This window comes from Phyllobates terribilis, unplaced genomic scaffold (assembly GCF_046119375.1).
Source record: "Phyllobates terribilis strain yellow unplaced genomic scaffold, ASM4611937v1 Scaffold_2__4_contigs__length_985480577, whole genome shotgun sequence".
Classification (NCBI taxonomy): domain Eukaryota; kingdom Metazoa; phylum Chordata; class Amphibia; order Anura; family Dendrobatidae; genus Phyllobates; species Phyllobates terribilis.
Genome location: NW_027362762.1, coordinates 654,603,027 through 654,626,882, shown reverse-complemented (window position 1 = coordinate 654,626,882; position 23,856 = coordinate 654,603,027). Strand labels below are relative to the sequence as shown.

Below are 23,856 nucleotides of genomic sequence, written 5' to 3'. Positions count from 1 at the left end.
AGAGGGAGCACATATACATGGACAGGGGGAGAGGGAGCACATATACATGGACGGGGGGAGAGGGAGCACATATACATGGACGGTGGGGAGAGGGAGCACATATACATGGACGGGGGGAGAGGGAGCACATATACATGGACGGGGGGAGAGGGAGCACATATACATGGACGGGGGGAGAGGGAGCACATATACATGGACGGATGGAGAGGGAGCACATATACATGGACGGGGGGAGAGGGAGCACATATATATGAACGGGGGGAGAGGGAGCACATATACATGGGCAGTGGGAGAGGGAGCACATATACATGGACGGGGGGAGAGGGAGCACATATACATGGGCAGTGGGAAAGGGAGCACATATATATGAACGGGGGGAGAGGGAGCACATATACATGGACAGAGAGAGGAGGAGAACATATACATGGACAGGGGGAGGGGGGAGCACATATACATGGACGGGGGGAGAGGGAGCACATATACATGGACGGGGGGAGAGGGAGCACATATACATGGACGGGGGGAGAGGGAGCACATATACATGGACGGGGGGAGAGGGAGCACATATACATGGACGGGGGGAGAGGGAGCACATATACATGGACGGGGGGAGAGGGAGCACATATACATGGACGGGGGGAGAGGGAGCACATATACATGGACGGGGGGAGAGGGAGCACATATACATGGACGGGGGGAGAGGGAGCACATATACATGGACGGGGGGAGAGGGAGCACATATACATGGACGGGGGGAGAGGGAGCACATATACATGGACGGGGGGAGAAGGAGCACATATACATGGACGGGGGGAGAGGGAGCACATATACATGGACGGGGGGAGAGGGAGCACATATACATGGACGGGGGGAGAGGGAGCACATATACATGGACGGGGGGAGAGGGAGCACATATACATGGACGGGGGGGAGAGGGAGCACATATACATGGACGGGGGGGAGAGGGAGCACATATACATGGACGGGGGGAGAGGGAGCACATATACATGGACGGGGGGAGAGGGAGCACATATACATGGACGGGGGGAGAGGGAGCACATATACATGGACGGGGGGAGAGGGAGCACATATACATGGACGGGGGGAGGGGCAGCACATATACATGGACAGAGGGAGGAGGAGCACATATACATGGACTGGGGGAGGGGGGAGCACATATACATGGACGGGGGGAGAGGGAGCACATATACATGGACGGGGGGAGAGGGAGCACATATACATGGACGGGGGAGAGGGAGCACATATACATGGACGGGGGGAGAGGGATCACATATACATGGACTGGGGGAGGGGGGAGCACATATACATGGACGGGGGGAGAGGGAGCACATATACATGGGCAGTGGGAAAGGGAGCACATATACATGGACAGGGGGAGAGGGAGCACATATACATGCACAGGGGGAGAGGGAGCACATATACATGGGCAGTGGGAGAGGGAGCACATATACATGGACAGGGGGAGAGGGAGCACATACATGGACGGGGGGAGAGGGAGCACATATACATGGGCAGTGAGAGAGGGAGCACATATACATGGACGGGGGGAGAGGGAGCACATATACATGGGCAGTGGGAGAGGGAGCACATATACATGGACGGGGGGAGAGGGAGCACATATACATGGGCAGTGGGAGAGGGAGCACATATACATGGACGGGGGGAGAGGGAGCACATATACATGGACAGAGGGAGGAGGAGCACATATACATGGACGGGGGGAGAGGGAGCACATATACATGGGCAGTGGGAGAGGGAGCACATATACATGGACGGGGGGAGAGGGAGCACATAAACATGGGCAGTGGGAGAGGGAGCACATATACATGGACGGGGGGAGAGGGAGCACATATACATGGACAGAGGGAGGAGGAGCACATATACATGGACGGGGGGAGAGGGAGCACATATACATGGACGGGGGGAGTGGGAGCACATATACATGGACGGGGGGAGAGGGAGCGCATATACATGGACGGGGGGAGAGGGAGCGCATATACATGGACGGGGGGAGAGGGAGCGCATATACATGGACGGGGAGAGAGGGAGCACATACATGGACGGGGGGAGAGGGAGCACATATACATGGACGGGGGGAGAGGGAGCACATATACATGGACGGGGGGAGAGGGAGCACATATACATGGACGGGGGGAGAGGGAGCACATATACATGGACGGGGGGAGAGGGAGCACATATACATGGACGGGGGGAGAGGGAGCACATATACATGGACGGGGGGAGAGGAAGCACATATACATGGACAGAGGGAGGAGGAGCACATATACATGGACAAGGGGAGAGGGAGCACATATACATGGACGGGGGGAGAGGGAGCACATATACATGGACGGGGGGAGAGGGAGCACATATACATGGGCAGTGGGAGAGGGAGCACATATACATGGACAGGGGGAGAGGGAGCACATATACATGGGCAGTGGGAGAGGGAGCACATATACATGGACAGGGGGAGAGGGAGCACATATACATGGACGGGGGGAGAGGGAGCACATATACATGGACGGGGGGAGAGGGAGCACATATACATGGGCAGTGGGAGAGGGAGCACATATACATGGACAGGGGGAGAGGGAGCACATATACATGGGCAGTGGGAGAGGGAGCACATATACATGGGCAGTGGGAGAGGGAGCACATATACATGGACGGGGGGAGAGGGAGCACATATACATGGACGGGGGAGAGGGAGCACATATACATGGACGGGGGGAGAGGGAGCACATATACATGGACGGGGGAGAGGGAGCACATATACATGGGCAGTGGGAGAGGGAGCACATATACATGGACGGGGGGAGAGGGAGCACATATACATGGACGGGGGAGAGGGAGCACATATACATGGGCAGTGGGAGAGGGAGCACATATATATGAACGGGGGGAGAGGGAGCACATATACATGGACAGGGGGAGAGGGAGCACATATAGATGGACGGGGGGAGAGGGAGCACATATACATGGGCAGTGGGAGAGGGAGCACATATACATGGACGGGGGGAGAGGGAGCACATATACATGGACGGGGGAGAGGGAGCACATATACATGGGCAGTGGGAGAGGGAGCACATATATATGAACGGGGGGAGAGGGAGCACATATACATGGACGGGGGGAGAGGGAGCACATATACATGGACGGGGGGAGAGGGAGCACATATACATGGACGGGGGGAGAGGGAGCACATATACATGGACGGGGGGAGAGGGAGCACATATACATGGACGGGGGGAGAGGGAGCACATATACATGGACGGGGGGAGAGGGAGCACATATACATGGACGGGGGGAGAGGGAGCACATATACATGGACGGGGGGAGAGGGAGCACATATACATGGACGGGGGAGAGGGAGCACATATACATGGACGGGGGGAGAGGGAGCACATATACATGGACGGGGGGAGAGGGAGCACATATACATGGACGGGGGGAGGGGGAGCACATATACATGGACGGGGGGAGGGGGAGCACATATACATGGATGGGGGGAGAGGGAGCACATATACATGGATGGGGGGAGAGGGAGCACAAATACATGGGCAGTGGAAGAGGGAGCACATATATATGAACGGGGGGGGAGGGAGCACATATACATGGACGGGGGAGAGGGAGCACATATACATGGACGGGGGAGAGGGAGCACATATACATGGACGGGGGAGAGGGAGCATATATACAAGGATGGGGAGGGCAGCATATATACAAGGATGGGGGAGGGCAGCATATATACAAGGATGGGGGAGGGCAGCATATATACAAGGATGGGGGAGGGCAGCATATATACAAGGATGGGGGAGGGCAGCATATATACAAGGATGGGGGAGGGCAGCATATATACAAGGATGGGGGAGGGCAGTATATATACAAGGATTGGGGGAGGGCAGCATATATACAAGGATGGGGGGAGAGGGAGCACATATACATGGACGGGGGGAGAGGGAGCACATATACATGGACGGGGGGAGAGAGCACATATACATGGACGGGGGGAGAGGGAGCATATATACATGGACGGGGGGAGAGGGAGCACATATACATGGATGGGGGGAGAGGGAGCACATATACATGGACGGGGGAGAGGGAGCACATATACATGGACGGGGGGAGAGGGAGCACATATACATGGACGGGGGGAGAAGGAGCACATATACATGGGCAGTGGGAGCGGGAGCACATATATATGAACGGGGGGAGAGGGAGCACATATACATGGACAGGGGGAGAGGGAGCACATAAACATGGACAGGGGGAGAGGGAGCACATATACATGGGCAGTGGGAGAGGGAGCACATACATGGGCAGTGGGAGAGGGAGCACATATACATGGACAGAGGGAGGAGGAGCATATATACATGGACGGGGGAGAGGGAGCACATATACATGGGCAGTGGGAGAGGGAGCACATATACATGGACTGGGGGAGGGGGGAGCACATATACATGGACGGGGGGAGAGGGAGCACATATACATGGACGGGGGGAGAGGGAGCACATATACATGGACGGGGGGAGAGGGAGCATATATACATGGACGGGGGGAGAGGGAGCATATATACATGGACGGGGGGAGAGGGAGCATATATACATGGACGGGGGTAGAGTGAGAACATATACATGGACAGGGGGAGAGGGAGCACATATACATGGACGGGGGGAGAGGGAGCACATATACATGGGCAGTGGGAGAGGGAGCACATATACATGGACGGGGGGAGAGGGAGCACATATACATGGACGGGGGAGAGGGAGCACATATACATGGGCAGTGGGAGAGGGAGCACATATACATGGACGGGGGGAGAGGGAGCACATATACATGGACGGGGGAGAGGGAGCACATATACATGGGCAGTGGGAGAGTGAGCACATATACATGGACGGGGGGAGAGGGAGCACATATACATGGGCAGTGGGAGAGGGAGCACATATATATGAACGGGGGGAGAGGGAGCACATATACATGGACAGGGGGAGAGGGAGCACATATACATGGGCAGTGGGAGAGGGAGCACATATACATGGGCAGTGGGAGAGGGAGCACATATACATGGACAGAGGGAGGAGGAGCACATATACATGGACGGGGGGAGGAGCACATATACATGGACGGGGGGAGAGGGAGCACATATACATGGACGGGGAGAGGGAGCACATATACATGGACGGGGGGAGAGGGAGCACATATACATGGACGGGGGGAGAGGGAGCACATATACATGGACGGGGGGAGAGGGAGCACATATACATGGACGGGGGGAGAGGGAGCACATACATATACATGGACGGGGGGAGAGGGAGCACATATACATGGACGGGGGAGAGGGAGCACATATACATGGACGGGGGGAGAGGGAGCACATATACATGGACGGGGGGAGGGGGAGCACATATACATGGACGGGGGAGAGGGAGCACATATACATGGATGGGGGGAGAGGGAGCACATATACATGGATGGGGGAGAGGGAGCACATATACATGGGCAGTGGAAGAGGGAGCACATATATATGAACGGGGGGAGAGGGAGCACATATACATGGACGGGGGAGAGGGAGCACATATACATGGACGGGGGAGAGGGAGCACATATACATGGACGGGGGAGAGGGAGCACATATACATGGACGGGGGAGAGGGAGCACATATACATGGACGGGGGAGAGGGAGCATATATACAAGGATGGGGAGGGCAGCATATATACAAGGATGGGGGAGGGCAGCATATATACAAGGATGGGGGAGGGCAGCATATATACAAGGATGGGGGAGGGCAGCATATATACAAGGATGGGGGAGGGCAGCATATATACAAGGATGGGGGAGGGCAGCATATATACAAGTATGGAGGAGGGCAGCATATATACAAGGATGGAGGAGGGCAGCATATATACAAGGATGGGGGGAGGGCAGCATATATACAAGGATGGGGGGAGGGTAGCATATATACAAGGATGGGGGGAGGGTAGCATATATACAAGGATGGGGGGAGAGGGAGCACATATACATGGACGGGGGGAGAGAGAGCACATATACATGGACGGGTGGAGAGGGAGCATATACACATGGACGGGGGGAGAGGGAGCACATATACATGGATGGGGGGAGAGGGAGCACATATACATGGATGGGGGGAGAGGGAGCATATATACATGGACGGGGGAGAGGGAGCACATATACATGGACGGGGGAGAGGGAGCATATATACATGGACGGGGGACAGGGAGCATATATACATGGACGGGGGAGAGGGAGCACATATACATGGACAGGGGGAGAGGGAGCACATATACATGGGCTGTGGGAGAGGGAGCATATATACATGGACGGGGGGAGAGGGAGCACATATACATGGACGGGGGGAGAGGGAGCACATATACATGGACGGGGGAGAGGGAGCATATATACATGGACGGGGGGAGAGGGAGCACATATACATGGACGGGGGGAGAGGGAGCATATATACATGGACGGGGGGAGAGGGAGCACATATACATGGACAGGGGGGACAGGGAGCATATATACATGGACGGGGGAGAGGGAGCACATATACATAGACGAGGGGAGAGGGAGCATATATACAAGGATGGGGAGGGCAGCATATATACAAGGATGGGGGAGGGCAGCATATATACAAGGATGGGGGAGGGCAGCATATATACAAGGATGGGGGGAGGGCAGCATATATACAAGGATAGGGGGAGGGCAGCATATATACAAGGATGGGGGGAGGGCAGCATATATACAAGGATGGGGGGAGGGCAGCATATATACAAGGATGGGGGGAGGGTAGCATATATACAAGGATGGGGGGAGGGCAGCATATATACAAGGATGGGGGAGGGCAGCATATATACAAGGATGGAGGAGTGCAGCATATATACAAGGAGGGAGGAGGGGGCGGCATATATACAAGGAGGGAGGAGGGCGGCATATATACAAGGATGGGGGCATATACCAAGATGAGCACATTCTTTATTTCTGCAGTCTCATACCCCTGCTCCTTTCTGTGGCTGCTCTATGGTGCCCTCGCCTGCTCTCTGTACAAGTTTTTTCTTAACTAAAACCTCAGTATTCGGGTTAATTTGCCGTATTGGCACTAGGAGATAAATAAGTGGGTTTTGGGTTGCAGTTTGGGCACTCGGTCTGTAAAAGGTTTGCCATCACTGGGCTAGTGTGTAGGTTCCCCAGGCTTTAGCTCACAGTGACGCTGATAACCAGTGTAGGGATGTCAGCTTTCACTTTAAAGGGGATAGTCTTTAATTTACCACTATAAATGTCGAAGTCGGTAAAATAATCATTATTGGCTGCATGATAGGTATAAAATAAATTCAGCTTGTAGAGAAATTTACTCTCCAGGGAGCTGTTGGTAGCAGCAATGATGCTGTTTATGGATATATGTAAATCTGTACATTAACCCCTTGACTTTGCAAACAATTTTCATTTCTGCGTTTTAGTTTATTCCTCTCACTTCTTCCAAGAGCCATATATATTTTTTTTATTTTTTAGTCAACATAGCCGGATGAGAAAATTTTTCCCAAAAAAAAAAAAAATGTTTTTTTCTCAACAGGAGTTTTAGTTTTGAATGACACCATTCACTTTACCATAAAATGTACTGGGAAACTGGAAAGAAATTTGTGGGATGAAATGGTGAAAAAAAAATGCAATTCTGCAGCAGTTTTTTGTTTTTATGGTGTTTATTGTATGGTAAAAATATCCAGGTCAGTATGATTATGGCGATACCAAACTTGTTTATTTTTTTTAATTATTATTATTTTAGTGGTGAAAAAAAAAATCTTGACATACAGTACAGACCAAAATTTCGACACATCTTCTCATATGAAAATACAGAAAAATCTTTAAGACTATGAAAATTGTACATTCACACTGAAGGCATCAAAACTATGAATTGACACATGTGGAATTATATACAGTTATATGAAAATGTTTGGGCACCCCTATTAATCTTAAGCTTAATGTTTTATAAAAATTGGTGTTTTTGCAACAGCTATTTCAGTTTGATATATGTAATAACTGTTGGACACAGTAATGTTTCTGTCTTGAAATGAGGTTTATTGTGCTAACAGAAAATGTGCAATCTGCATTCAAACAAAATTTGACAGGTGCATAAGTATGGGCACCTCACCAGAAAAGTGACATTAATATTTAGTAGATCCTCCTTTTGCAAAAATAACAGCCTCTAGTCGCTTCCTGTAGCTTTTAATGAGTTCCTGGATCCTGGATGAAGGTATTTTTGACCATTCCTCTTTACAAAACAATTCCAGTTCAGTTAAGTTTGATGGTTGCCGAGCATGGACAGCCCTCTTCAAATGATCCCACAGATGTTCAATGATATTCAGGTCTGGGGACTGGGATGGCCATTCCAGAACATTGTAATTGTTCCTCTGCATGAATGCCTAAGTAGATTTGGAGCGGTGTTTTGGATCATTGTCTTGCTGAAAGATCCATCCCCTGCGTAACTTCAACTTTATCACTGATTCTTGAACATTATTGTCAAGAATCTGCTGATACTGAGTGGAATCCATGCGTCCCTCAACTTTAACAAGATTCCCGATGCCGGCATTGGCCACACAGCCCCAAAGCATGATGGAACCTCCACCAAATCTAACTGTTGGTAGCAAGCGTTTTTCTTGGAATGCGGTGTTTTTTTGCCGCCATGCATAACGCCTTTTTGTATGACCAAACAACTCAATCTTGGTACATCAGTCCACAGGACCTTCTTCCAAAAAGAAATTGGCTTCTTCCAATGTGCTTTTGCACACCTCAGCAGACTCTGTTTGTGGCGTGCTTGCAGAAACGGCTTCTTTCGCATCACTCTCCCATACAGCTTCTCCTTGTGCAAAGTGCGTTGTATAGTTGACCAATGCACAGTGACACCATCTGCAGCAAGTTGATGCTGCAGCTCTCTGGAGGTGGTCTGAGGAATGTCCTTGACTGATCTCACCATTCTTCTTCTCTGCCTTTCTGATGTTTTTCTTGGCCTGCCACTTCTGGCCTTAACAAGAACTGTCCCTGTGTTCTTCCATTTCCTTACTATGTTCCTCACAGTGGAAACTGACAGGTTAAATCTCTGAGACAGCTTTTTGTATCCTTCCCCTGAACAACTATGTTGAATAATCTTTGTTTTCAGATCATTTGACAGTTGTTTTGAGGAGCCCATGATGCCACTCTTCAGAGGAGATTCAAACAGGAGAACAACTTGCAAGTGGCCACTTTAACTAGCTTTTCTCATGATTGCATACGCCTGGCTATGAAGTTCAAAGCTCAATGAGGTTACAAAACCAAAAAAAGTGCTTTAGTACGTCAGTAAAAAGTAGGTAGTAGTATTTAAAACAAGAAAATAAGGGTGCCCATACTTATGCACCTGTCAAATTTTGTTTGAATGCAGATTGCACATTTTCTGTTAGTACAATAAACCTCATTTCAAGGCAGAAACATTACTGTGTCCAACAGTTATTACATAGATCAAACTGAAATAGCTGTTGCAAAAACACCAATTTTCATAAAACATTAAGCTTAAGATTAACAGGGGTGCCCAAACTTTTTCATATAACTGTACTTAACAAAAAAGTGTGAAACAACTGAAAATATGTCTTATATTCTAGGTTCTTCAAAGTAGTCACCTTTTGCTTTGATGACTACTTTGCACACTCTTGGCATTCTCTTGATGAGCTTCAAGAGGTAGTCACCGGAAATGGTCTTCCAACAATCTTGAAGGAGTTCCCAGAGATGCTTAGCACTTGTTGGCCCTTTTGCCTTCACTCTGCGGTCCAGCTCACCCCAAACCATCTCGATTGGGCTCAGGTCTGGTGACTGTGGAGGCCAGGTCATCTGGCGTAGCCCCCCATCACTCTCCTTCTTGGTCAAATAGCCCTTACACAGTCTGGAGGTGTGTTTGGGGTCATTGTCCTGTTGAAAAATAAAGGATGGTCCAACTAAACGCAAACTGGATAGAATAGCATGCTGGTTCAGTATGCATTCAATTTTGAATAAATCCCCAACAGTATCACCAGCAAAGCACCCCCACACCATCACACCTCCTCCATGCTTCACGGTGGGAACCAGGCATGTAGAGTCCATCCGTTCACCTTTTCTGCGTCGCACAAAGACACGGTGGTTGGAACCAAAGATCTCAAATTTGGACTCATCAGACCAAAGCACAGATTACCACTGGTCTAATGTCCATGTCTTGGGTTCTTTAGCCCAAACAAGTCTCTTCTGCTTGTTGCCTGTCCTTAGCAGTGGTTTTCTAGCAGCTATTTTACCATGAAGGCCTGCTGCACAAAGTCTCCTCTTAACAGTTGTTGTAGAGATGTGTCTGCTGCTAGAACTCTGTGTGGCATTGACCTGGTCTCTAATCTGAGCTGCTGTTAACCTGCGATTTCTGAGGCTGGTGACTCGGATAAACTTAATCCTCAGAAGCAGAGGTGACTCTTGGTCTTCCTTTCTTGGGGCGGTCCTCATGTGAGTCAGTTTCTTTGTAGTGCTTGATAGTTTTTGCAACTGCACTTGGGGACACTTTCAAAGTTTGCCCAATTTTTTGGACTGACTGACCTTCATTTCTTAAAGTAATGATGGCCGCTCGTTTTTCTTTACTTAGCTGCTTTTTTCTTGCCATAATACAAATTCTAACAGTCTATTCAGTAGGACTATCAACTGTGTATCCACCTGACTTCTGCACAACCCAACTGATGGTCCCAACCCCATTTATAAGGCAAGAAATCCCACTTATTAAACCTGACAGGGCACACCAGTGAAGGGAAAACCATTTCCGGTGACTACCTCTTGAAGCTCATCAAGAGAATGCCAAGAGTGTACAAAGCAGTCATCAAAGCATAAGGTGGCTACTTTGAAGAACCTAGAATATAAGACATATTTTCAGTTGTTTCACACTTTTTTGTTAAGTATATAATTCCACATGTGTTAATTCATAGTTTTGATGCCTTCAGTGTGAATGTACAATTTTCAAAGTCATGAAAAATCTTTAAATGAGAAGGTGTGTCTAAACTTTTGGTTTGTACTGTACGTTAAAAACAATTTTTTTTTGGTGTCACCATTTCTAATTTTTCCATTGACTGAGCTGTGTAAGGAATTGTGTCCCATTTTTATTAGGGGACTTGAACCTGCAATCATCTGATCGCTTGTCCTATGTACTGTAGTAGAGCTGTATTGCAGTGTAGACAGAAAATCACATTCTCCTATAAGCCTCTTTTGTTATGTTTTCAAATGATACAATATTTTGTCACAAAATATATAATATTCAGAAAATTAACACTTTACACTATCAAAAAGCTTTCTGTACCTATCTGCTTTGCATTGCTTTCCATCTATGAGGTGGCGTGATTCTGGAAACTGGAAAAGAAGTTCATCTTGCAACTGGACCAGAGATCTCATTAATTCCTTCAGAGCTTTGTAGCCTAAAAAAATAACAAAAAACACCAAAATATGTAAAAACTCATGATAAATACTTGCTGAAAGTGTGCATGGGCTTCTAGCGTGCAAGGTTCGCGTACACCTTTCTGCAATTCCAGTGCGCCTCTGAAGCCAGGAAGCGCCCACCCAGTTTCAGAGGCTCAATGACGCTGCCGAATAGAGCCGCGCGCAAGGAGCTGGCGGTTACGCCGACTTGTGCAAATCATGTTACCATGCCAGAAGGGCGCGATAACATGCAAAGAGGACAGACTAATCTGAGGAAACAAACTAACTGACTAGTTAAAGCCATAATTGGCGCAAGAAAAGCGGAGGTTATAAATACTTTTTTAACATGGATTTAAGTGAATAACATGATAAAGGGTTGGTTAGGCAGGGAATTTAGTAATATATATGTAAATGATGCTGGGTTGGATGGCCTAGGGGACCTGACAGGTTCCCTTTAAACATCCCTGTAAGAGTTTTTTTTGCCAGCACCGAGGGGGGGGGGGGGGGGCTGCTATATGATTGACACTTGGACAACACTAAAGATTATGCTATGAAACCACATAAGGGTGTGTGCCCATGATGTCTTTTTCAGACAAGGAAACGCTCAGAAGAATAGACATGCATTTCAATGTGAAAACGACTTCCTGTTCATACGTCCAGGCTTTTTAATGTCTTTTAATCACATCAGGTTTCTAAAAACGTCAAGCGGTTATACAAGAATTGACAGGTCCATTCTTCTGGAGTTTTCCACTTGGAAGACACAATGTACTATACAAGGCAATGGGAAAGCTCAAAAGACGCTCAGAAGATGCACAGATGTGCTTTGGAGAGTTTTGCCACTGTTTTTGCTTCATTATTCAATGGAATAAAAAAAAAAAACAAACAAACAAAAAAAAAAAAAACGGAAAACAGTAGAAAAAAAAAAAAACAGCACAAAAACCATGGGAAAACTGTCCAAAAAAACACTGGTGACCAAAACTACTGGAAAACAGCCAGAAAATGACACAAAAGACGCTTTACATTTGCCATATGAGTAGAAAGATTGTGGCTTTATTGGCTACCTTCAGTAGTTGAAAATGCAAGCTTTAGGTTTCTTGAGCACGCTAATGTGTTTCAAAACCTTGAATTTTCAACCTACTCAGTTATGTAATAAAAGTTCAAAGCTCACTGCTAATGGGGTTTTCAAGGATTACAATACCCCACTCCCTTGGCTGCTCACAGGGTCTGTTACTGTCTGCAGCGGTGAAGTCACATTGTCAGCACAGCAGTCAATAGCGGAGCTCAGAGGCTCTGCCAGAGTTGACGGTACAAGCTGTGGAGATCACAGATTGGCTGAAAAGCTGTCGAGAAGTCAGCACTGCAGACAAAACACCGAAAGCAGCAGCAGAGACCCTGCATTGGACCTTTGGAGGGAAAGTGTATTTGTTTTTAAACCGCTGGGGGGACAGGATTTTTCCGAAACCGGAAAACACTTTTAAAATAAGATCTTTTACTAGCTACCTATGAAGTATAACACTCCGCTTCTGATCTCAATATTAAAAAATAATAAATCACCTCATTACTACAGAGACTACTGGTACACACACATTTAAAACGGTCTGTCTACTACACCTAAAATTATCAACAATAATATGGGTGCCATGATGATGAATGGTAGCAACATGACTTTTCATTTTCTGATAATCCAACTGTGCCAAAGATTTTTTTTTATATCCAACAGAAAAACTTATATTAAAGGAATATTCAAGTTATTACATTATTTTAATTCTAGTTAACTAAAGCAATCAAGTTTGCAGCTCACTTGCTTTTTTATCTACTGTCATTCTCCTGCAAAGAGAGCTCTTATCTTTCATAGTGTACAGCTGGTTTCTACAAAACTCTGCCACAGGTGCCTGTCCAGACCCTGGCTGAGAGTGCTCATAAGCTACATTCCAGGAGAGACATTAACTCCTATCATACCATTTAAGTCTCTACGGCCCATTGATTTCTATACCGCAGTAAGCAGTTCATATCCTTACCCTTCCCTCTCAGTTCCTGACAAGCTGTTCTCATCAGTCCTGTACAATAAGTTCCCCAGAACCCAGCAACATGGCTCTTACTTTCCCGAGCCTTGAGGTTGTTTAAATGCATTGTTATTGCTATATACAAATAGAAAGAAAGCAGTCTACACTGGACAATAAACTCCATTTTCTTAATGTGTTACAGCAGAACTTGTGCGGAGTTTTCTAGTTCTACTAATACTGCAGCTGTTACTTACTAGAACTGTCACTCACAAAGGAATGCCCACCCACCAGAAATCAGGAAGTGAGAAGACTACAGACTTGTGAGCTGCTCAAGAGACAACTTGAGAATAACCCTTTAAAGGCATGGTGACAACATGCTATGTTGTCACCATGGAGCCGAGCGGATGTCCGCTCTGAGAGAATAGTGAAGATCAGCGGCTGCCAAACAGCAGCAGCAGTAATCTGCCAATGTCAGGTGACCACTTGGAGAAATATTTGAGGAGCTGCACCATTCCGGCAGGTAAGCATATATTTTATTATGGCCACTTTTGTAGTTAAGATGCTGTTGTCCAGTAATGAACAAACGCTTTAGGCTTCAGTCAAACATCCATTAGTCATGAACATGTTCTGCATTTTTCACGAATAGAACACATACCCATTATAATATATGGGTCATGGATTAAAATTGCCCATACAAGCCTACGGATCTATGAATATTGCAAAGGATATATTTTTATCAGGTAAAATTGACACATTGATCAAACACCAATTAAACTTGGATCCAAAACACTGAAGAACGACAGTCCGTGTTTTTACGTACAAGAAAAACCTTGAGAAAGGTTCTCACTTTTTGCATTGAAAGTCGCTGCCACGATGGGCTATTAAATCACTAATTTTTCTATGATTCTAATTGGTGTGCTGCCTCCATTCTTTCATTCTATATTCAAGAAAAATCACAGACATCTGAATGAGGCTTTAAGGAGATCATGCAGATGGGCATAGCTAACGGTCACTCACCAGGCTATGCTCATATACCTTCTAAGGCAGGAAGAGCTTGGGAATACAGAAGAATATATCTTTAATCCTTTTATTTTTATGCCTCCACATTTATATATTCTAAGGTGGTGGGGGGCTGGCAAGAAAAAAAAAAAGTCAGCAGAATAGTTAGTTATTTCTATTTTTATGTATACATGTGCAGAGTTGGATCCGTATTGGAATGGATTGAATTGTAGAATAGGGCCCTTGCAATGAAGGGTCCATGCACCTTTTTACTGATACATTTTTATAATATATAAAATGTCTGTCTCGCTGCACTTTCGATGTCTATTTCTTATCTGAAGAACAATAATCATTTACCTCCACAAAGACTACCAATTGCACTGGTCATCCCCAGCAATTAATCCCCCAAGAAACATCGGATTAAATCTTTTCAGGCAAATCCGTAGCTTTGCTTTTGTTGGCTCTCTTCTTGTCAACATCCATTAAAATATGCCTTTAATTCTCCCACAATCTTAAAAAACACAGATTCCACCGTCTTCAACTTTAATCAACTCTAGGGCCGGCATTTTTCATTTCATAATAATGTGCTGCTTGGAATTCAAGAGGCAGGGCTGACATCAATCATTCGGTAAGAATTTTTCCACTGCAATAAATATGCAAATGAGGAAAGCCAGTCAGTCGTATTTCAGATCCGACTTTGCTAGTTTTTTTTTTTTTTTAAAGAAAAGACACAAATTTATTAATTGCCAGTGGCCAGAGGAATCCTATTACTATGGGCATTGATTACAAAGCTGTGAGAGAGTGATTATTGTGCAAGTTGCGGCCAATCCAGGCATAAGAAAAAAATTATTAAAGCACGACGGAGATTATAAACTCTGAATAACAATAAGCTTTTAACATTTAGGCCTTTATATTCCTTAAAATACATAAAATGGTAGGAGTGCATGGGACATGGAAGCTTAAATGAATAGAAATGAACAAATATATATAAATGCTCCACAAATGAGAGCGTGTGCATGTCATTTAGCCAGGGATTCATTTCATCTGGCTGCACTGTACATTATCACTGACCTACAATACAACAAGGCCTACGCGCTCTGCATAAATACAGCGGTAAGGCTTTATTCATGAAAGGGCTATTGTGACACAGCTCAAGAAGCAAACTCATTTATTTTTATAATTTTGTCCAGCATGGAAAGTTATAACACTTTGCAAATCCCTTCCTGGGAAAAAAAAAGTTGCATGTAGGTGGCTTACAAACTCCAAGTTACTTCCCCTGGTTATTTGCCTGACTTCAGCTGCATTGATAGCAGGACCTACTCATTTGGAGTACAGATGCTGGCAGTGAAAGGGTCAGCACCTGTGCCCTTTGATTGTTGTGCTCATCAGAACAATCTCTTGCAGCAGGCTTATCCCCAAAGTTCAAGGGGTATTAGCAAGTTCTTAAATTGCTTTAATTTGGGAGAAAAAGCAAACCAATTTCAAACTTATTTTCATACTGCCTATCTGCTGTCAATCTCCTGTAATAACATCTTTTATCATTTATAGTGTAAAGTTGGTTTCCATGGAGCTTGGACTACAGACCCTGGCATAGTATGAGCAGTGGGTACATTCCAGGAGAGTGGTTAACTCCTAACATACCAGCCACCTCTCTCCAGTGTACGGATTTCTATATAGCATATCTGCTCACCTCCCTCCTCCACCTTCTCAGCTTCTAAATAGATGCAGTTATAAAATCACCAGCCCTGCAGCTTTCAGAGCTGGTCTGCTAATCTCAGCTCTCTGCTCTGGCTGTCTGGAGCTGTGTATTTGATCAAATGCCCTGATTTCTATATATGTAAATCCAGTGATAGCTGTGTACATCGGCGTACCCACCGTGGGGCAGGGGGGGGCAGCTGACCCCCCCTAGAAGCAGAGAAGCACGCCGCCGCCCAGGGCTCCAGGGTGTCTATGGCCAGATTGCCATCATTATATGTGCGGCGCCGTGGCACATACCAGCAGACAGTGGCGGGGGGGCCCCCGGACTGCTCCCCCAGCAGCGGCGCACGGCCGCTACTTCTCCTTCGGCCGGGCAAGCACTGCAGCTGTTAACTTCCCTGTGCTGGCCCGGCCGCGTCACAGCTGTGACGTCACGTAGTGCGCGCCCGGCCTGCACTGCTGCACCAGAGAGGAGCAGGAGGACTGGATCCGGTGGATGGTGAGTATGTGTGAGAGTGTGTGTGTGTGAGTGTGAGTGAGTGAGTGTGTGTGTGTGTGTGTAGGCAGATATCATTGTGTGATGTCTGTTTATATGTATTTTTGTGTTTCAAATGTGTTTATGCGTGTATGTATATGTTTGTGTGTGCGTGACTGCGTGCGGCCTTCCGCTGTGTATAGATGGATACGTGCGGCCTCCCGCTGTGTATAGAGGACTACGTGCGGCCCCCCGCTGTGTATTGATGGATACGTGCGGCCTCCCGCTGTGTATTGATGGCTACGTGCGGCCTCCCGCTGTGTATAGATGGCACCGTGCGGCCTCCCGCTGTTTATAGATGGCACCGTGCGGCCTCCCGCTGTTTATAGATGGTACCGTGCGGCCTCCCGCTGTTTATAGATGGCACCGTGCGGCCTCCCGCTGTTTATAGATGGCACCGTGCGGCCTCCCGCTGTTTATAGATGGCACCGTGCGGCCTCCCGCTGTTTATAGATGGCACCGTGCGGCCTCCCGCTGTTTATAGATGGCACCGTGCGGCCTCCCGCTGTTTATAGATGGCACCGTGCGGCCTCCCGCTGTTTATAGATGGCACCGTGCGGCCTCCCGCTGTTTATAGATGGCACCGTGCGGCCTCCCGCTGTTTATAGATGGCACCGTGCGGCCTCCCGCTGTTTATAGATGGCACCGTGCGGCCTCCCGCTGTTTATAGATGGCACCGTGCGGCCTCCCGCTGTTTATAGATGGCACCGTGCAGCCTCACGCTGTGTATAGATGGCTACGTGCGGCCTCCCGCTGTTTATAGATGGCACCGTGCAGCCTCACGCTGTGTATAGATGGCTACGTGCGGCCTCCCGCTGTGTATAGATGGCTACGTGCAGCCTCCCGCTGTGTATTGATGGCACCGTGCGGCCTCTCGCTGTGTATAGATGGCTACGTGCGCCCTCCTGCTGTGTATAGATGGCTACGTGCCCAATAGTGAGTCATACAATTAATGTAAGGCTATGTGCCCAAGATGAGGAAATGCTTCAGATTTTTCCTGAGCGTTTCTGCATCTCCCTGGCAGAAAAAACGCATGCGGATTTTACATGCGTTTTTCCTGCCAGGGACAAGCGGAAGTGAAGCGTTCTTCACATGCATTTCTGCATGCGGGTTGACAAGCGCTTTCCAAGCGATTTTAGCATCACTTGGAAAGTGCTTGACAACTTGGTCACACTAAATGAATCTATGCAACCAGCATGGATTTATATAGTGTGACCGTAAAAGAATGGTAAAAAATAAATATATACTTACCTTCTGATGGCCTGCCGACGTCAGCGGTCGCGTGACCCATCACATGACTAAATGACGTCACGGCAGGTCCTTTTCAGACCATCGCGAGCTGCCGGCAAGCCAGGACGCATCGGATAAAGACACCGGGGGCCATCAGAAGGTAAGTATAATATTTATTTTTTATTTTATTCTTTTTTTACAGGTTCTATGGTACCTGGGTCCGGAGGAGAATCTCCTCTTCTCCAAACCCGGGTACCATCCGCACACTGAAACGCATGGAATCCGCATGTACAGATGCAGTGATGCAGATTCCATGCATTCCAATGCAAGTCAATGGCGGCGAAAACGCCGCGCTTCCGCAAAATAATTGGTAATGCTGCGGATTTTTCCGCAATGATAATCCGCAGCGGAAATTTCCGCAGCATGTGCACAGCACATGCGTATTATTAATGGGGAACATGGCAGACCTTCTACCAAGCGTTTTTTAAGCGTTTCTGCAGCGGAATTGCCGCTGCGGAAACGCTTAAAAAACGTATAGTGGGCACACAGCCGGAGCTGCGCAGTGTCACTGCATGGGGTCCGGCCGGGATTACCTTTAACGCACGCTGAGTGACACAGCATGCCGAAATGCCGCATGTCACCTGATCAGGGTCCTGACTCCTGAGGCGTGCTGACGTAGCACGCTGCCTGCCTCCCCTGTTTCCTGTCTCTGAGAATCCCGCCGGAGAGGAAAGCTTGTCTTGTTACTGTGGGCCGGCTGCCAGTGACTGTGGCAGCCAGCCAGTGTAAATTACACAATACACTCACTCACTGTGTAATTATTGAAATTTGGAAGGGCCTGGGGCCTGAGCCTTGGGAGTAGGAACCGGACCTGGAGAAAGGACAGGTGGTTAATGCTGGGCCAGCTGGGGGGGACGTTAATTATTATAGCAATAGCACTATTATATATAAATAAAATATAAATAAAATCCCGTACCCCGAGTGTCAGCGCAATTATCCCGCACCCCGAGTGTCGGCGCCATTATCCCGTATCCCCAGTGTGGGCGCCATTATCCTGCACCCCGAGTGTCGGCATCTTTATCCTGTACCCCCAATGACAGCACCATTATCCTGTACCCCCAGTGTCGGTGTCCTTATCCTGTACCCAGAGTGTCAGCGCCATTAATCCGTTCCCCGAGTGTCAGCGCCATTATCCTGTACCCCGAGTGTCAGCGCCATTAATCCGTACCCCGAGTGTCGGCGCCATTAATCCGTACACCGAGTGTCGGTGTCATTATCCTGTACCCCCAGTGTCAGCGCCATTATCCTGTACCCCCAGTGTCAGCGCCATTATCCTGTACCCCGAGTGTCAGCGCCATTATCCTGTACCCCGAGTGTCAGCGCCATTATCCTGTACCCCGAGTGTCAGCGCCATTATCCTGTACCCCGAGTGTCAGAGCCATTATCCTGTACCCCGAGTGTCAGAGCCATTATCCTGTACCCCGAGTGTCAGCGCCATTAATCCGTACCCCGAGTGTTGGTGTCATTATCCTGTACCCCCAATGTCGGTGTCATTATTCTAGGCTATATGTAATTACACTACGGGGAGGCCTCTATATGTGATTACCTGGATTGGTGCTCTAAATGTAATTCTCCTGCTCCATCTTATACTCACCCTCCGGTGTCTTATCTGTTTCCAGCGTTGCACCTTATTCGTTTTAAAATTTTACAACCTGAATGACCATGGCCCCTCTAGTTTTTATCCTGGGTACGCTCATGGCTGTGTAGACCCCAGAACAACAAATGATAGCTGGATGTGTTACACCAGAACTTGTACTACTACTACAGTTCTACTATTCATCAGAGCCATCACTCAAGGAGGAGTGCCTGCCCTGCTAGAAACCAGGAAGTAATGAGACAGACTGTAAAGCCCCCGTCTCACATAGCGAGATCGCTGCTGTGTCACGGTTTTGGTGACGCAACAGCGACCTCACCAGCGATGTCGCTATGTGTGACACTTTGCAGCGATCAGGCCCCTGCTGTGAGGTCGCTGATCGCTGCAAAGTGTCCTGGACCATTTTTTGGTCGTTGCCCTCCCGCTGGTCAGCACACATCGCTGTGTGTGACCAGCGGGAGCAGCGATCAGGCTGGTAACCATGATAAACAACGGGTTACTAGGTGCGCGAGTTCACCTAGTAATCCGATGTTTACCATGGTTACCAGCCTGCTAAAGTGAGCGGTAACCTCCCGCTCACTGTAGCAGAGTGGTAACCATGATAAACAACGGGTTACTAGGTGCGCGTGTGCCCCTAGTAACCCGATGTTTACCATGGTTACCAGCCTGCTCCTGCTTCAGCAGCAGGACATCGTGGAAAGATTCTTTCCACGATGTTGCTGCTCCCCCTGATCGTTGGTGAGCCTGCCTGTTTGACAGCTCACCAGCGACCACATAGCGACGCAGCAACGATCCCTGACAGGTCATATCGTTGTCGGGATCGTTGCAGCGTCGCTAAGTGTGACGGGGCCTTTAAGACTCCATAGCTCTGAGCTGCTCAAGAGACAATTTGAGAGTACACCATTAAGAAGCATTAGCACTGCAAGATAATTGTGAACATGTATTGTTAAAAACGATCATTTCATGATTATCTTGATGTGAATATCAACCAATGAATGAGCAAAGCTTGTTCATCAGGTGAAATTATCTTATGTGCAGCACAAAAGATTATCACTCCCGGCGGTACATCATCCCACGTAAAAAGGCCTCGCACTGAGAACTCTGACAGCCTATGTGCACTGAGCGATCTACTAACTTATGTTTACTTTCGTCTGCCTGTGTAAACAAGCATTTAAATGATGGACCTTTAATGAGACAGGTGCTGAGCTGTTAAACAACACACCCTGTTTTGTCAGAGAACAGACTTTTTCCATGAATTTTCTCCAGCTTGGGTAATTTGCTTAAAATCAGTAGGCCAATTTTTAGTTATTTTACTTTCTCTTTAAATGCAGCTGATATATAGATGACTTGTTTTGCTTTATTGTTTTCTTTTATCAGCACATCTGAATTGCTTGTGTGTGGCTTTCTAGTTAATTGCAGTTTATACCTTGCATACTGTCTGTCTTATGAAGAAGATTGCTGTCAGAAAATCGGGATGTAGACATGATGGATTATAGTTTAGCTGCCCTTCACTGCATGCATGACTGAAGCTCTATGAACACATGAGCAGAAACTGTGATAACTCTCCTTCAAATGTTATTTTTACTACATATATGGTTCTCTTAATTCTATGTAATAAAATGTAAGGTATGGTTCATGGAGCCGCTGACTGTTGGAAGACTGTATGCAAGTGGAGAAGCTGGTTTTCCTGGACTTGTTTATTATTTTGATTACGCTTGCTTATATAGTGCCAACACAATCTGCAGCAAGGAAAATACAAACTCCAAGCGAATGTGCGTTATTAAACCTTCTAACCTCATTACATTTGCTATGCGAGTCTACGCGAGAACTCAGAAAAATGCTTGCCAGAAACTTGTGCACCTTAAGGGTAAGAAAGTCTAGAAAATGTCGATTTGAAGTTAGTGATCAGTTTTGGTTTTCATTTGTGATGTTACGCATAATAAATACTAAAGGGGTTGTCCGGTCTAGAATGCTAAGTCTGCAGTCACTCTGTGTGACTGCTACCAGCGCGCGCACTGGGCGCCCATTAGACGGGTTCTGGCTGGGAGTATTCATATCACATACTTGACCGCCGTTCCTGGAGGAGACACCGGCGAATCTTCACATAGCACAGGGCGTGCGCTAGAAGGATACTCTGCGTGACGGCAGACTTGCGTGACGGCAGACTTGTGTGACGGCAGACTTGCCATTCTAGACCAGACAACTCCTTTCATTTAAATTGCTTGCAGAATTACGATAAGTGATCCCAGAGAAACTTAAATGAAGATTCTTTTAAAAATTGTTATACAAATATTTTTCATGTGTACTGAAATCAAACATAAAAATGGACACTCTATAAACTGATACAGAAAAAAAACAGCACTGAAAAAATTAGCTATGATAGACAGCAACGACAAGGAAATTTAAGTGAGGATATGATCAGAAACCTAGACCTAATGAAAATGAGGGATAATGCTATATAAATTAACATAAAAAACTGGGGCTCATTTATAAAGACATTCTCCAGCACAGGGAGAATGTAAGTACAGTTACCAGTCAACTCCTGGTTCTACATGCCAGTTTTTAGAAACTGCTACACATCCATCTATGTATATTCATTGCCACATTACTTGTACATAGAACAAATCAGGTGCAGAACTAAATAAGATCTGCTTATTTCAATGCAGCTAAAGGAAGAGTACACCATTTATGGAAGAAACGCAGCATTTGAGCCACCACACCTTATTGAAGCTAGATCAGGGAAAGACACGTCATTGATGCAACCGTACAGGGGTCCAAGAGGTAAGGGGGTCATTTCCACCTCCAAAACAGGTGGGATTGTGCATTATGATGAGAAAATTGGACTTCAAAGAGCCCATTTACTGTTTTTGCACAGGGGTCCTCTCCTGTCTGTATCGGCCAGTGAGCTAGATGCATCCAATAACTTTAAGGCTGTGTGCCACAATGAGTTTTTAATGCCTCTAATTTTTGCTGTGTCAAAAACACAGCGTTTTACAGTTCCAGCAAAGTGGATGGGATTTATAGACATCTCAAGCCCATTGTGTTTTGTTTTTTTTTAACTCGGAATAAAAACTAACCTGTGTTTCATATCCGCAACATGTCAATGTCTCCTGCAAGTACGCTGAATATTATGTGTGGATTTTTCCCATAGAATAGCATCAGATGCTAAAAATCCGCCGGTAAAAAAAATGCACATGGGATTAGGACGAAGGATTTTGGAGATAAGCAGATCACAGGGAATCCCTGCTAGGACTGTGATCAGCTGATATTGGCAGAGCAGCGCTCCACTTCCATGCTGAGGATCTGAATCACCTTCATTCCCCGTGCAGTCCTGCTTATTAACATATCAATACCTGATGCAACTGACTCAATCATTTAGATAGCTTTGCACAAAGGGCTAATGGCAATTTAGATGTCTCCGGTGCTCTATATTTCTGTATTAGATAGGAAGTGATGTATTGTGAATTTGTCTAGAAATAATTGATTGTTGGCACTAAGTAGATTGCTTGACAAAGACCCGTTTGGGGCTGAAATGCTGCATATGCTGAGATGTTAATCTATATATACAGTGGATTTTCATTATGGAGACGGGTGGACCTCTTCTTTATACCTCATGCAGCCTGACTTACTAAGGGTAACAGATTTTACTCCATTACCAACATATAAATATGTATCTGCTTTCTGGTCTAGTGAAGATCTAGGCCACAAGGTCCAGAAAGAGAGACAGTGAACATTTGTGCCAAGTCCCTATATCAGTGGTTGTAACCATGGATACCTGTGCTACTGCGATGCCTGCACATGGCGCAAGTGACATCGTGAATCAGAAGAACTATACTACATTTCTAATTGGAGGTATTTGCTAATATTATTACATCTACTACATATTGGGATAGGCTCTTGGAGATGGGAATACCCATTAAAGTTCATATTACTGTTCACAAATCCATGTTTTTTTTTCCATGACTATGAAGTCCACAACAACAAGGATGCCGTGTCTGTTTTTGATCTTTGATGGTAATTGCGGATCACACTCTTCCATTCAAGACTGTCTGTAATAAACTCAGGCCAGCACTGGAATGCCATCTTAGTGCTGACTGTTCTTTATTTCATAGGAAAAGCTTGAGAAACCTGCACTTAAATTTCGTATACAAGAAAAACTGCTAAAACAGTAATGGTAAAAAGTGACACACTGACCGACAAACGATGATCCAAAACACTGATAAACAACGCTCTGTGCTTTTACAAAAGGGGTCTCAC

General features: G+C 46.8%; 1 protein-coding gene across 2 annotated transcripts in view; it reads right to left on the bottom strand.

The window, feature by feature from the left end:
- Positions 1-23,856, bottom strand: part of AATF (apoptosis antagonizing transcription factor) — a 162,571-nt gene that overhangs the window by 91,715 nt on the left and 47,000 nt on the right. For both annotated transcript variants that reach the window (XM_073666701.1, XM_073666702.1), the window contains exon 5: positions 11,365-11,479. In XM_073666701.1, coding sequence (XP_073522802.1) covers positions 11,365-11,479 — 115 coding nt within the window. The remainder of the gene's footprint in view (positions 1-11,364; positions 11,480-23,856) is intronic.